The sequence below is a fragment of the Mixophyes fleayi genome, chromosome 3 (genome assembly GCF_038048845.1).
Source record: "Mixophyes fleayi isolate aMixFle1 chromosome 3, aMixFle1.hap1, whole genome shotgun sequence".
Classification (NCBI taxonomy): Eukaryota; Metazoa; Chordata; class Amphibia; order Anura; family Limnodynastidae; genus Mixophyes; species Mixophyes fleayi.
The window spans coordinates 118,370,956-118,386,972 of NC_134404.1; the positions used below are offsets into that span (position 1 = coordinate 118,370,956).

The 16,017-nt window shown below is 37.9% G+C and overlaps 1 protein-coding gene across 2 annotated transcripts; it reads right to left on the minus strand.

Annotated features, from left to right (window-relative positions):
* Positions 1-7,653: 7,653 nt before the first annotated feature.
* Positions 7,654-16,005, minus strand: BDH1 (3-hydroxybutyrate dehydrogenase 1). 2 transcript variants are annotated; one of them, XM_075202244.1, is made up of 7 exons: positions 15,900-16,005; positions 15,260-15,366; positions 13,296-13,365; positions 11,111-11,218; positions 10,474-10,615; positions 10,118-10,270; positions 7,654-8,895 (listed from the first exon to the last, which is right to left on the minus strand). In XM_075202244.1, exons 2-7 carry the CDS (start codon positions 15,328-15,330, stop codon positions 8,426-8,428), a joined length of 1,014 nt encoding a protein of 337 aa, XP_075058345.1. In that variant the 5' UTR covers positions 15,331-15,366; positions 15,900-16,005; the 3' UTR covers positions 7,654-8,425. The 2 variants fall into 2 exon arrangements, with proteins under 2 accessions (XP_075058345.1, XP_075058346.1); XM_075202245.1 differs by having other exon boundaries at positions 15,889-15,986.
* Between the last annotated feature and the right edge of the window lie 12 nt (positions 16,006-16,017).

A 16,017-nucleotide genomic window follows, 5' to 3' on the forward strand; every position in this document is an offset into this window, starting at 1 on the left:
ATTCTACACATGCAGTGGCAAAGAGAGAATGAGGCCTTCACCTTTGGCTATTAGTGGCAGATCCCAAAAAGTTACCCAGCCTACAATTGGTGCACAACTACTGTTACGCGTCAAAGCCGAGCTGCAAGATAACAGTGAGGCATTACAGGAGAATATTTGCTCTGATTCACAAATGACAACAATCCCGGTGGAGAGTCCATCCAACAGTGGGATGTCTAATCGTGAGCATTCTGCTGATGTGTGCCTTAATAGCCCGAGTGTAGCCGGTGATACACAAATTGAGGATGCCACTTTGGAATTAGAAGAGGATGAGGGGGAGATTTGTGTAGGCGACGAGGGCGCTAATGATGATGTTGATGATTATGATGCAGACAGATACCAAATTGCCTTTCTCAATTTCTATTTATATTCTAGATTATATAACGGCTGAATAGTTTTCTATTTTACTCCTAGTGGAGAGAGGATCTGATACAGACAGATACCAAACTGCCTTTGTCCATTTCAATTTATATTGTACAGTATATAACGGCTGAATTTATTAGTATTTTATACAAGTGGAGGGGGGCCTAGAGAGACAGAAACCAAACTGGCTTTCTCCATGTCAATTAATATTGTACAGTCTATAATGGCTGAATTTTTAGTTTTTTTAAAAAAGTGGAGGGGGCCTATAGAGACAGAAAGCAAACTGTCTTTTTCCATTTCTTTACATATTTAACTATAAGTGTAGGGTGTAATATACATCCAAAGACGATGGCTGCATTGCCAATATGCATAGATGGAGAGGAAGACAATCTGTTTTGTGTGTAGAATAAATGAAGGCCTACCAACGAAGAATTAAACTGTTTTTTTGGATGATTTATTACCTCAACAATTAGATTACTTGTCTCTAAAACAGTTGGAGCACTAAATTGGGTTAATTTAGGCCCCAAAACATGTATTTTCCAAAAAAATAGCAAAACAAAACCAAACAAAACCAAAACCAAAACCAAAACACGCAATGGCGGTTTTGCAAAACCAAAACCAAAACACGACGGTAATCCAGATCCAAAACCGAATCCAAAACCAAAACACGGGGGTCAGTGACCATCTCTAATTTGAAGTTACTTGTTGGATTATGTTGTATGAGGTCAATGAGCTGTGGTTTATGTAACAATAAACAGTACCCAATATAAGATATTTGAGCACAAGAGTGTAATGCATGAGTATTTGGAAAATTCTGATTCTAACACCAGAGATTATGCTGCAGCTAGAAAAGGAACAGTGACAAGCAATTTCATGTCATTGATGTCTTACCCGAGGTCCCACGAGTTTTATACAAAAAAAAATATACTCATTTACTATTGAAAATGGAGAATAAATTGTAACAAAATAATTGTTGTTCAGGGCAGTAGCGTGCAATGTGCCAAAATTGTAATTGAAAAGTTTGTTGGTTATTTTATATATTTTACATATTAAAGGCTCATTCACAGTTGTGCACTGATGATGATGCAGCTATAAAAACAGTAGTATTAATCGTTTGTTATAGGCTTATTTCCACCAATTTTAAAATTTAAACACGCGCTACTTGTTGTCACGAGGCGTGGCGGTGCCGCTCTGGCTCCCTGGCTGCGTCCCGGCCACCTTCATGATGACCGGGGCGTCACTTCCAGTTCTCGACCCAGCTGTCACCATGGAAATGGCCGGGATGCTCTTCTGATTACCTGTTGCCCTGACCACTTGCCTGAATTTCGGATATCGCTTCTTTGCCTGTGACCCTGACCTTTGCTTGAATTTTGGACCTGCTTGATTACTGCCAGCCCTAACCTTCGGCCTGTATTCTGACCCTTCTTCTGGCCACAGTTCTGCTACCCAGGTTGGTGCCGGCCTCCACCTCCAGTCTTCCAGTTACCTTACCCTACACTGTGGTTATCCTGAAAGCCTCTACTACCATCGAGATAAGTCCTGGGGGCATCTGATTATCGGTGAATGTGTATAGTTCTATGGGATAAGCGGCTGCTATAGGTAAAGAACTCTACTAGCTCGGTTCTAAAGGCTTATCAGTAGCTGCAACCCTAACACATGTACAATAGTTTGTATTAATAATAGTGCAATGCATGTATACCGCATTGTAGAAGCATCAAACATGTTTAAAGGAATGCTTTAGTTCCATATGTAATGCCCATTTTCCCAAACCATGTATGAATGAGCCCTCAGGGTATATTGTGTCATTTTTGCTTGTTTTTGATGTCTGTTTTTCTGAAGGCCTAACCTGCTTTAGCAGAATTTGTAGACACCCATTCTCCTTATGCTTACACAACAATAGAAATGGAGGAAGTGATTTTTTTTAACCACTGGTTAGGTCCCTACTAAAATAGCATAAGGAGTAAGACAGTGTTCAGGTGAAAGATATTATTCTCACCATTTTAAATTCCAGCAATTTTCGAAAAAATATATTAAAGTCAAGTTTAATTAAAAGAAATGCTGTCAAAGTTAACAGCTGTGCAAGGACTGTATGACGTAAATACTTGACCACTGCAATGTCATTGAATTATAAATAGAACTTATCTCACTTGTGCAAGTGTATAGATGTCTCTTGTTTCAATCAAACTATCAACTCATAAATTGGGAGTTTAGAGTGACAGCTTAACCTCTGTTGAATGTGAAAAGAATATGAGCCAGAAAGAAACTGGATGCCAACACTAGTATTTATTTTCAAGAGGCACAAAAATAATTATGTTTAGTCATTGAAATACAGTATATTTTTTATGTTATGCTGCCTCAGCATGCAATTCTGACCAATGTAGTGTCGGAGTCAGCTAATTGGATAAAGTAATTTCAATTAATATCTAACAACTTGATTGTCTTTGAAAATTATGCGTATAGCACGCTACTGCGTGTAGAAGCGTATTCAGATGCAACACATGGCAATAACAGGTTTTACACATTTACACGCATTCACACAAACATACACATTTGTAATTAGTACACACTTATAGTAGTTGCAACACAGTTATTTATGTCGAAATGTAGCAATGTTTACGGTTAATATTATAAGTTCTATACATGTTAGTGAAATCAAAGGTTCAGGTTACAGGAAACATGTCATTTAGTATCATTTTTATCCCCTATTTATCCGCAGTTGTCCGGTTCAGTCGAAAAAAGCATCGCACATTGCATACTCTAGTAAGCGATGATAGGGAATAAATGTTTAAAATTATATTGTCTGTGTAGTGTAAATAGACTAGTTTAAATTGGATTCTTGGCGGGAAAATTGGAGTGCATCTCCTGGAGAGCTGACCCCACCTTTGGATATTTTCGTTTGAACTGGCCTATGACCTGCATTACACTGGAAACTCCTGAAGCATGGACCTATAGAAGCCACATTATCTGCATTGTTTTACTGTATTCACTGACTGTATATAAGCAGGGGCTCTGGACCCAGTGGATAGTCTACTTGACCACAGCCTTCAGACCTGAATAACTGTACACTGGATCCAGGGCACCTGCAATAAGTAACGGCTGTACTTATTTCATTCTGATTGTTATTCTGCTACTTTTGGCTATTAAATCACATTGTGCTTTGGAACCATATAACGGCCATCGACAATCGTTATTGGATAGCAAATAGATGTGCATAACAGTAGTTAAAGGGGAACACCAGCTAGATATGAGCCTAGAACCATGGTGGTATGGCAGAAATTCAGCACAAACTAACGGATGGGTTAAGTTTCAATAAACATGAAGTATTGAAAATTGTCAAAACAGCTATTTGGTTCATATGCCGCTGCCGTCCAGTCTGCTGTGTCAATACTGTGGGTTTACTTTCAAACTTCTCACATCTGTCAGCCTGAGAGATGCATTAGTTACAGCGCCAGTGGAGAAAAGTATCTCCCAAACCATTCCGGGAATAACATCAAGTTGAAGAGTTGGTCATACTGAAAATCTTATTTTTAGGTGTAATGTCCATTCAAAATCTTAAAATTGCCTAAGAAAATATGTTACTAATGCATCCTCACCACCCCCCAGCTGGATTACGGCTTGTAATTAGTACTTCTGCTCCACCCTTATACTAAAAGAATGGAACTATATATATTGAGGCACTCCGGGATGTTCACATAAACTTAAAACCATCAATTTTAATGATATACATTAAAAGATGTTGTTGTTTTCAAATAAATTCGCCAAACATTATTTAAAAACAAAGTGTGTGACGTGTGGTGATTTACTTATAAAGTGTATTTGATTAAAAATTGCAGAAGAACTGCAATTTGCTTTGCTTTCTCCTTAATTTATTATCTAATAAACACTTTAATTTGTGTCTGGTTTATGTACCTGCTATCCAATTTGTAAATAATATTGGCTTATGCTAATCTCCTTTAGGGGAAGGAGGAGAAATAACTATTGTTGAAGTTCAACAATTAGTATTGTTTATAGTGTAAGCTAGATATTCGTATCTTGCTGTACTGACGCTACCCTGTAAGTATATATCATATAGTTATCCGCATATGGTAATGCAGGATAAAGTCACCTTTATGTATAGTAATTTCGAGACCACATAGTGTAGGTCACTATAATATTTTAGTGGAATATAATCACTATTTTGGCATGCATTACATAGTTAGCAGTGTCATTAAGTGCAAGAACACTTAACTATTTCCCAAATAATTAGCAGCATATGAGCTGCCCAATTAGCCAAGGAGATTAACTAATAGTATACTAGCTACCAAGAGTTTAATAATGCAGGATAGTTGATTGCTAGCTACCTATAAAAAGGCTATCTGGTGGCCATGAATTTGACTAGTACACTAGCATGTACTATACATACATCACAAAGGTATCTTATATGATAATGACATTGATTTTGAAACAAGAAAACCATTGATGACTTGGTCAGGGCAGTTTCTATGGATTGGAGAGGGTTGAAGAGATTAGTCAGAGATGAAGTTGGCAAGGTAAGTATAGAAAAGCCTTTCAAGTATTTTTGAAGGTGAGGAGAAGAATTGGGTGGTAGTTGAACAGTGAGGTATGGTCAAGAGAGGGATTTTTTTGAGAATGGGGGAGAGAAGTGTGTATTTGAAGGAAGAGGGGAAAAGGCCAGTGGAGAGGGAAAGGTTGAAGAGTGGGCAATGTGGAGGCAGATGTTAGGGGGTGGGAGCGGTAAAGGTGAGAAGGGATGGGATGAAGGGGGCAAGTCAAGGGGGAGGGGGGGTGAGAGAAGAGCATGGATTTCAACCGCCAAAGAGAGGCAGCGCAGAAGCTCAATGTAGGGCAGCTATGTGGAAGATGGAGGGGCAGCAGGGGGATGTATTCTATTTTGTAAGTAAATGTGTGGTCAAGGCCAGTGAGAGGACAGAGAAGGAAGTTGAAATTAGTGCAGGGGGTTAGTGAATTGGGAGGAAATGAGCGACTTAAAGAGAAGGCAAAATTGTAGGAGGGGAGGATGAAATTAAAGTGAAGTAAATCAACCAGTGTCAGAATTCCGCTATTGGCAATTTTCATTTTACGAACATCTAGAGAATTTGGACTGTAAACGCTAATGCGACAGGGACGGAAGTGAATCACTATTCTCTGTTCAGTGCTATTTAATATGATTGGTGCTAAAAAAAAAAAAAATGTTTATTTCTAAAAATCAAATATTTTTATTTACACTTTTAGAAACATTACAGAAAGCAATAAGAAAAGAAAAAATAAAACAAGAATAAATAAAACACAACACAGTTCCAATTCTAGAAGAAATGTTTTGAGCTCAGCAGAAAATAAACATGTTCAATTAGTAAATCAGCATACTGTAATATACAGCATCCACACTGAGGTACATCAGAAAAGAGTCTATTTTAATGTTCAGCTCTTCAGAGGGGAGGTTAGTGCAAATTGTGTAGGGACTCATAATATGTGCATATGTGGATATAATGTTCAAGTCATAGGCAATATGGCCTCGATTAGCCATAATCTTTGAAATCAGTTTTAAAGAATTATTCTGCTTCAGGTTATTGGCTTTGTCAGTCTCTCATATAGGCGTTGCTGTAATTTTTTAAAGAATACTGGTCCCCTTCTTAGAGATTAAGGTGCTGAGTAACCCATTTAGGGGAATCATTTGATTTGAGAGTAACAGAGGGGTTCTGCTTTTTGTTGAGAAAGGAATGGCTCTGACTTTACAGGCTAGAACTCTCTTGGGTAGATTTCTTACGGAGGGCTGAACCCTCACTAATTAGTGTTCCACTTATAGTGGCCTTATGAGCCTTCCCTAGAATGCCCAAAGAAATGTATTCAGAAGAGTTTATCTGGAAGAAATCTACCATGTAGTCTCCAACCTCCTGTGCTATGCATCTTTTTCAGATGGTCGGGTGTGATCACAACAGCAATATACAGGTATGAGATCTTTTATGCAGAATGCTTCGGTCCTATGGTTATCTGGATACATGGATTTTTCATCATTTAGAGCACTATGTATAAAATGTACTAAAGCACATTTATAAATGACCCCCGACTTTCCAGATGCTGTCCCTGACATTCCTTTTCACTAACTTGTTTAGCAGTGCTCCTCGCAGTGGCTGTAGAAGGCACTTGGTGATTAAATCTCTGTGTATGACAGAGAAACAGCAATTATTTACTTCTGCCATTCTGCTGTTTGGAACATTCCATGGGGTAAATGTATCAAGCTGAGTTTTCTGGTGGGTTTCAAAAGTGGAGATGTTGCCTATAGCAACCAATCAGATTCTAGCTATCATTTTGTAGAATGTACTAAATAAATGATAGCTAGAATCTGATTGGTTTTTCAAACCCGCCGGAAAACTCTCAGCTTCATACATTTACCCCCAGATCTTCGGATAAAGAATCCATGCAAGTTATTCAATGGCCATTGCCCAAAGCTTATGGGCCAGAACAAACAAAGAATACTGTTATTACTAGTTAATTATATAGCACCATCATATTACACAGCACTATATAGCTAAAGCCAATTAACCTACCAGTGTTTTTGTAGTTCGCAGGAGGAATCCTGAGACCTGGAGGAAACCGACACAAACACATGGAGGGGGCATACCTGTAACACCATGCTGACTATTATGTAGGATGGATGCACAAAGTATTTTTTTGCCTTAATTTACTGAACACAACCCCAGCTGCATAACCTTTTGTAAATCAATCAAAACAGTATTTTATCCGTTAGAATATTTTAATTTCGTGGCATAAACACATTTGGGCGGTTTTGTTTTTTCAGTAAGAGTAATAAACCATTCACCAATAAAGTCATCTAAAGGTTACACATAAAATAAATGTGTTACAATTAACAAAGAGTGATTACAGTTCTTATGTTTATACTTCAGAAATGCTAATATATTAATTATAGAAAGATACCAAGGGGTAAATTTATCAAGTTGCGAGTTTCTGGCGGGTTTGAAAAGTGGAGATGTTGCCTATAGCAACCAATCAGATTCTAGCTATCATGTAGAATGTACTAAACAAATGATAACTGGAATCTGATCGGTTGCTATAGGCAACATCTCCACTTTTCAAACCCGCTGGAAACGCATACCTTGATAAATTTACCCCTAAGGGCTAGATTTACTAAGCTGCGGGTTTGAAAAATTGGGGATGTTGCCTATAGCAACCAATCAGATTCTAGCTGTCATTTTGCAGAATGTACTAAATAAATGAAAGCTAGAATCTGATTGGTTGCTATAGGCAACATCCCCACTTTTTCAAACCCGCAGCTTAGTAAATCTAGCCCTAAGTGTTAAAACAAACATTGTAATAAAAAGCTAGTGTGGTACAGGTTGTGGTACTGAGTGAATATGCAGCAAGGATATTATTTATATATACAACTGTGAATATTCCACCAGTACTTCAAGATTATTATGGAATAAGTCTAATGAAAAGTGAATTAAAGGCAACTGCTGCTATTCCCTGAGTATTCTGCTATGGAATGTTCTGCTGCTTGCATTATGCAATATACTTTACAAACAGAAACATGTTACTGTCTTGGTTAGAATGTCACACAAACAGCATAAACGAGGTAGATTTTTCCTTCTAACGAAGTAGACTGATAAAAGCTCTGCCACATTTAAGTAAAGCTACATTCAAAAATGAATATTTTGATATATTACATAAGAAGGTGAACTATACATTCTTACTTTTTACTTCAATGTTAGAATGCCTGTTTACTCAGATAAATAAACTGTTGTTTCATGCACATTGCCATGTTTAAGGTATTATTAGAACCTTAGTAAAGTTTTGAAGGTGTAGTAAAAAATAAAATATGGAGAATTGGAGGAAGTTTCTATTCATACTATATTTTAGAGCTACATAAAGATAGACTGGAAAGACCTATAACCATCACTGGACGTTTCATAAAACAAAGCATTCAGGTTGGTCTGTGACAATGTTATAAAAGGTAGTAAAGATTGCAAGTAAATTGTAGTTATTTTGCTTATAGTGAGACTAATCCCTAATGAATATAAATCTTATCAGATATAGCACCAGGCATATGTGTCATGATTTGCATCCTGAGCCACCAGTAGTAATCCATGGGGTGATAACGACTATACGGAGATGCAGCCGTCAGAGCGTGGGTGACAGCATCAACAACAGGCGAGGTGTCCGTTGACCCACTATTGCAGTATGTGTTCATCCTGGCAATTTTCTCATCAAAGTATTTTCTTCCATAATCATTCTTCACAGTTTCAGATAAATCAGCCCACATCCTATCTCCAATAGCTTTTATTTTTTCTGGGCTGTATAAGCTGGTGGCTGCGATGAAATTCCCAGGTTCAATCACACTGACCTTCACGCCCATTGGATGCATCTCATAGCGCAAACAATCAGAGAAGGCTTCCACCCCAAACTTAGTGATACAGTAAGGGGAACGAGCGGGGTTTGCCATGCGACCCAGCATACTGCTAACATTCACAACACGACCTGTGACAATAAATATACATAACAGTCATTATTTGTCAACTAAATAGGCGTGGGACTCTTACATCATATCTGTATGATAATTTAGATATATACAGTATATCTGAGCTCTAATACTGCTGTACTGAACTATATGTCTATATACTACAATACTGTACAGCAGTATTTCCTAGCATGCTAGATTGTATTTGTTCCCCTTGTATGATGTGTTCAGGGCACCCTTTAGCTGTAACTGAGATGTGAATAATTCTGAACACACATTTATATTACGAGTACACTTCAGTTTGTTCGCGACTGGTGTCCCACAAACTTTCCAAACCTTTACTTAAATTTATTTGTCTTTTTGATATATTTTTACATGTGCCTCTCTCACTCCTGACTTGGTAAATATTGGAGGGCCAAGTGAGGGAGGTTATCGCTATCATAATGGAATTACCAACACTTTTTCAAGCCTGTGCTTCCTGATGTACGTGCACTACATACACATTGGGGCTGATGCACATTTGGAGACAAAACAGCAGTAAATGACTTGTATATAAAAAAAAACAAAAAGAAGGAAAACAAGCGTATTTCCGCCCATATGCAGAGCCAAATGCATCTGGGGATGCTTCCGCATCTGAATCAGCAGCATATGAGCCTAGTCATCATCATCATTGTGTAATTGCACTTGCCTTATAGCAGGAGCAACGCATATGCCTCCAAACAGGAATACATGCGTTTTTCTGCAGGTCTGCATGAGTCTTATTTGTGTAAACATAGCTTCAGTGTACTCGGCCTGTGTTTGCACACCCCTATCTGTTCCGCCTCTCTAGGTGCAGATGGACAGAAGTGCAACAATCATGCAAGTTTGCATAGGAGCATATGGGTGTGTTCACATTCTGGGCATGAGCAAAGGGATGTCACTCAAGAAGTATATATGTGTATATATATATATATATATATATATATATATATATATATATATGTGTGTGTGTGTGTGTATAGAAGTATATATACAAGAAGTGCTATGCAAACTGGCGTATGTCCCACTCTGAATTACCCCCACTTGGTGACTTGGCTATTCTATTTCTTTTTGCCTAATATATCAAAGACAGAATATTTAAGGGAGAAAAAAATAATCCATTTATTATCATGTTTTATAAGGTTCCTATGGTTTCACCAACCACCTATGGCATTCAATAGGTAATCGTTGCTGACAGCACATTTCCACAGCAGATAATGTTACCTTTAGCCCTGCGGATAAGAGGGAGACAGGCCTTGGTAACCCGAACAGTACCCCACAGATTCACTTCAGCAACTTCCTTGTAGGTCTCCATGCTGGTGAACTCCACTTCTCCAAATGTAGATATTCCAGCGTTGTTAACCACACCCCATAAACCTGACAAAAAATAAAAATGACTTTACTCTTGAATCTATAAAGGTTCTCTGGAAGCCAAAAGAAGGGCTCAGAGAGCAATGTCCAGGCTGCCAGCTGGAACCAGAAAATGTTGGCATGTCCTTCAATGCTGCGCAAAATAAAGAGTTGTAAATATCTTCTGGATTGCAGCGTTAGGAATATGCAGCATATATAACTACACTCACCCTTTTCAGGCTCTTTCAAATTGTCTTTTATAATTTCCACAGCCTTGTCCACCTCTTCCTGCTTCACAACATTCAACTGTATGGTTTTCATCCTATCACTCTTCATACTGTCCAGCTCCTTCACACCAGTGTCGCCCTTGTCCTATGGTTGTAAGGTGGTTATCTGCAATGATTACTATGCACATTCATTCTACATAATTCAGAAGAGCCAGCTTGTACAGGAGTGGAAAATAGTTTTTATAGACTATGGTATACACGGGCAGAAATCTTCTCATGAAACTTATTCATGTATTGGGAAGTGCACAACGGAGAGGCATGAACCACTGCTATAAGTCTGAAACAAGCAATCAGTATTAGCGTACAGTAGAGCTGAACCGTTAAAGACTTGGGGGACTCCTACGGATCGCGAGATTAGGGCACCGCATGTTAGTAAACTCCAAGTTCTATGTTTACATGCTGCACTCCACCAGATACTAGATTTTAAGATTAAGATTAATTTTAGTTTTGGTTGGAGATCTATAATCCTCTAAATATGATTTGCTATATATTGGGCTGGCTCAGAAATAAAAGTTGAGCAAATCTGCATCACTTGAACAGTCATAGCAAGATAAACAGACCTTAAGTGATATTCTCATACCTTGAAAAGACATCCAGCAAATACAGTTAACCCTTTGCTGTGTAGGTGCTTAGCAAACGAAAATCCAAATCCTGAATCGCATCCTGTGACAAGCACAGCTTTATCTCCCTGCAAATTAGAGAGAAATATTAATTATATATATTGTGACAAAGGGCGTTATATAGAGAAGAAAAGTGTGCTTGTGTCACAATATATATATATAAATATATATATATATATATATATATATATATATATATATATATATGTATATGCATATATACACCACACAGCGCAGATCTCTATAGTGAAATCCCCATTTCTTTGTCTTGGGCTTGTTTTGTTGTTTAAATCTCTTTAAACAACAAAATCTCTTTATTGAGGAAGCACAAGGTATTGAGTACTCAGATGATTCCCAGGAGTGTGGAATCATGGTGTTGCAACCAAAGGTCCAAGCTTTGTGGATGGCAGTCACCCTATCATTAAGTAGGCTGGATAAATATTCCATAAAGACAAACCAAATGAAATTTAGCAAAGCCTCTCTATTTGGCGGGGCCTGCTTCTTCCATTTCCTAGCAATTAGAAGTTAAGCTGCATTACTTATGTGAACAATGAACCTATCCCTGTGTTTGGTAAGTGACGTAATTGGTTTGTTTAAGTGTAGTACAGCAGGGACAGTAGGTACTAGAAAATATGATAAATTAGGTTAATGACCATGACGCAAAATTAGGCAATAAGGAGGCACTCCCACCAAATATGAAGAAATGTCCCAAAACCAGTTGCAGGATGTAGTTTATCCAATGACCGATTGTTAATTTCTGGTGAATTTATGTATAGCACTGTAAATATTTTATGTAACCTTTCAAAGTGTGTTTGGTTAACTGACCTGAGTCTGACCTAGACAAGTGTCAATGGTCTTTTGAAAGTGGCCAGGCCTAAAGGCCGATAAAATCTCTAAGGAGTTTTGTGTATGCAGAGGAGTTAGACTTAGCCAGGCCGAACGAGCAGAGGTGATAACTCAGGTTTTGTGAAATGCCAGGTCTCAGGACATCCATATTTTACAACGAAAGCTCTGTGTCATTTTGGGCATCCATCTAACTTAGATAAAAAAAAACATTCCTAAGGTGGGGGATGAAGAGCCAACAATAAATGGTTTAGAAATCCCTTGTATCAGTAGTACTGTGTTCATTTCTTTGAGGGGGTCTATCATGACTGAAATGTGTTATTCTTCTCATTGTGTACTCCTCACATGCCAATTCCTGAACTTGTAAGTAGGGACTCTGGTTTTTATTTCCTATTTTATTTTCTGAAACTCATTTATGCAACATATTGTATGTCTTTGTTATTAATTTTTATAAATAAGCCTTGGAAACATATTTCAGATTGAATAACTTTAATCTAGTGTGTTCTCCGTGATTCTTTGTGAACTAACGAAGCCCAGGGAGGCTCATAGTACATATGTATGTGATTTAAGTGTGAAACATTAATACGTGGTTCTGGTGAACGTAAGGATATCATAATAAATTCTTTGTGGTGGCAGAAAAGGTGTGTTCATTGTTAATTAACTAAGGTAACACCAGTCATGACCACCTGTTCAGACTACGATATTGCTTTTGTGCATTACTTATAGTGAAAAATATTATAATAGATATATGTATAAACTGTAAATGTAAGGCTTTCTGTGATTATATGTGGATTTGAAGATACATATGTTTTAACAGTAAAATACTTGGATTTGAATACTTACATATTTGGTGAGTGTTGGATATTTATAACATATGTACTGTAATATATTGCTTTGATACAGTAATTATTGTATGTGTAATTCTGTGAGGAGTTGGTATTATTTAACCTGGTGAAAGGACTTAAGAAGGAAAAAGTGTGAAAAGTGCAAACAGGTAACAACATTATCTAGGAACAGGATACAGACCCTGGGTGCACAATTAAGGCACCATCCCCTAGTTTTTTACAGTACTGTACACAACATGTGCCATAATGTAAAATATAATTACTGTACATCACTATAACATTACAAAATACTATGTCTGAGAAAATATCTTGTTGTAAAATATTGGATAGTGGGTGCATTGAAAAGTACTGGAGAAGGAAGGGGCTGTCAATAAATATGGAATTCAGGAAAGTTTAACAGCAGGGGATGCAACATGGGGATTTGACTGTATTTCAAATGCTACATTACATTACATACCCCTTCTGTGTGACTTGCATAGGAGCGGCTCGTAGCTGAGGTCACAATGGGAGACAGTCTCTGAAGAAGTCTAAAGGGAGAAACATTACAATATAGTAACTAAAGGCCAGGATATATTATGGACACTTTTATGTATTCTAGTGCTCTAGTATCACTACAAAGCTGACCTAAGAATCCAGCTAATACGGAATCTGGGGCAACATTTCTAAAAGGCTCCTACAAAAATATACTAATGAGATCAAAGCTGTCCCCCCCCACCAGGTGAGGGTCTCCACAGGGAACCTCAAATTAAATGTTCCATCTGTCCAGCTGCGACCCAGCTATGTTGATCCCTACAAAGTCTTGGTGAGGCTATCATTTCTTACTGCACTCTTGGAACTCAATCCAAACTTAAATATTTGGTATCCTGACAGGTTACGACCTAGAATACAGGATGCCCGAGACCTTCACACTTCCAGGTTGACAAGAGTGCCTCATTGCAAAAATCCTACCAAACCATCAAGACGTTTACCCTGGAGGTGGGGGGCATGGTGGTTGTAACTAAATCTAACTGACCTCACCTGGGAAGCCAGGGCACCCCACAGCATCGTATTTAAGCCCTGGCAGCGTGTTTTGGGTGCTCATGATGTCAGTTTGTGATAACGTCATGTGTTTGTTGCTGCAACTGTTTCGCTTTTTGTACATGCCGTAGGATTGTTATTTACCTAATTAGTATCTGCACATGCATTCCTCCTATTTATGGCACCTGTTCTCAGCACTCATTCCCTGAGGAAGGTATTCGTTCTGAGCATTTGATGTGAAAATGCCATTGTCTGTTGTTACACTGTTGCTGAACTTTTGCCTGCCTGACTACTCTGTTTTCTACATTAGCCTCACTGCCTCCCTTATGCAGTCTTCTGTGGATGTGGATCTTTAGCGGCAGCAAAGCCACAGTGGATAGTAATTGCTGTTTTACCAAATATGACCCCCTTTTTTTTTTATAAAAGGTGTATACATAGGTTCATATTTGTGAAGTCAAAAGAATGGAACAAACCTGACTAGATTAGACATTATCTTATTCCTGGCAATTCACCTACAGCTGGTTGCCAGGTAAATTGAACTTTGATTTGGTTTACAGATCAAGCAGCAATCAGAGTGAAATGGATGTAACACATCTTGTAAACATCCCTTGTAAAGAATGAGCCCAGCCCATTTATTGTAGACTTTATATGTATTGAACCCACAAAATCGTTAATGATAGTGTTATTACTTTATACTAGTTTAGACACTGTACACGCATATCACATATTGATCATTTTTTAATTAACAAAATAATCTTAACTATATACATATTATTGAAAATTATGAAGGTGAAAATTTCTGTCTGTTGATACGCACATAAGCCTTTGAGTCAGCAAATCACAGGCAAATATGGGCTCTGTCTAAACATAAAGTAATTCAGCCCGGCCACTGAATGACTGGATCAGTACGATTTGTCTATAATGTGCGTCAGAATGACCAGATAATAGTGCACTGAATTCTTAAAAATGATCTGATGTTAGTCTGTTTGTAAAAGATGTAGGGGTATATTTACTAAACTGCTGTTTTGAAAAAGTGGAGATGTTGCCTATAGCAACCAATCAGATTCTAGCTGTCATTTTGTAGAATGCACTAAATAAATGAGAACTAGAATCCAATTGGTTGCTATAGGCAACATCTCCCCTTTTTCAAACCCGCAGTTTAGTAAATATACCCTGTAGTGACATATGTATTAATTTACCCCAAGAAATACTGACGTTAGCTTTCTTGAGTTTTTAAAACCTCCATTAAAATGACTTTTTAAAAGCGGTTTCTCATTTTAAAAACAAATTTTAAAATATGAGCTTAAAAAGCAGCATTTATTCAGTTTTTCTTTTTTAATAAATTGCAACATTCATGAATATAGCACATTCCCATCAGAAAAATATCCTACATCTACTGCATACCTCAAATTATTAGCATGATCCCTGAGGTACAGTGTCCCCCGAATATTGAAGCAGCTCCAGGCAGCCAACATTGTTCTTCTGTGACAGCTCCAATTCACCTTCAACTACTGTAACAGAAATAAACCAGCCTCTCCTTTATTTGACCTATAAACAGCATTTGCTCCTTGGCATACATTATATTACCATGTCAGTAATCTAATTCAATTATAGCAATGAGGGCCTCCAGAAACACAAAGTACTATGAAATTGCTCAGTTTAATTTGTTAGGGACCAGGTATGTTACTGCACCTTAGCAAAAGTAGCACAAATAGAGTATATATATATATATATATATATATATATATATATATATATATATATATATATATATATAGTGGAGGGAATGTCACACAAACATAAACACACACGTCCTCCCTCTCTCGTACATCATATTTTTTTTATTAATTAATGGATCACTTGAATACCGCCACGTAGTGACTCACCCACATGTACTAAGCTAACTCGGCACACGTCCTTCCCTGAGCTATGGGACACACCAGCGCTGTACAGTACATGCCTTATATGTGCAGCATATACATAGGGATGCCGGTTTGTCCCGCGTACAAGTAACATTTAACAAACTAACAAACCTCTGACAAACCTTGACTACACCAGTCTGCAGCTTGAGCTTGCTCTTGACATTGGTGGGTAGTGTCGGGTACAGGGGTGGGTGTCAGGTTAGAGGAGGGAGGCAGTCTGCTCCCTCGGAAGTGACAGGC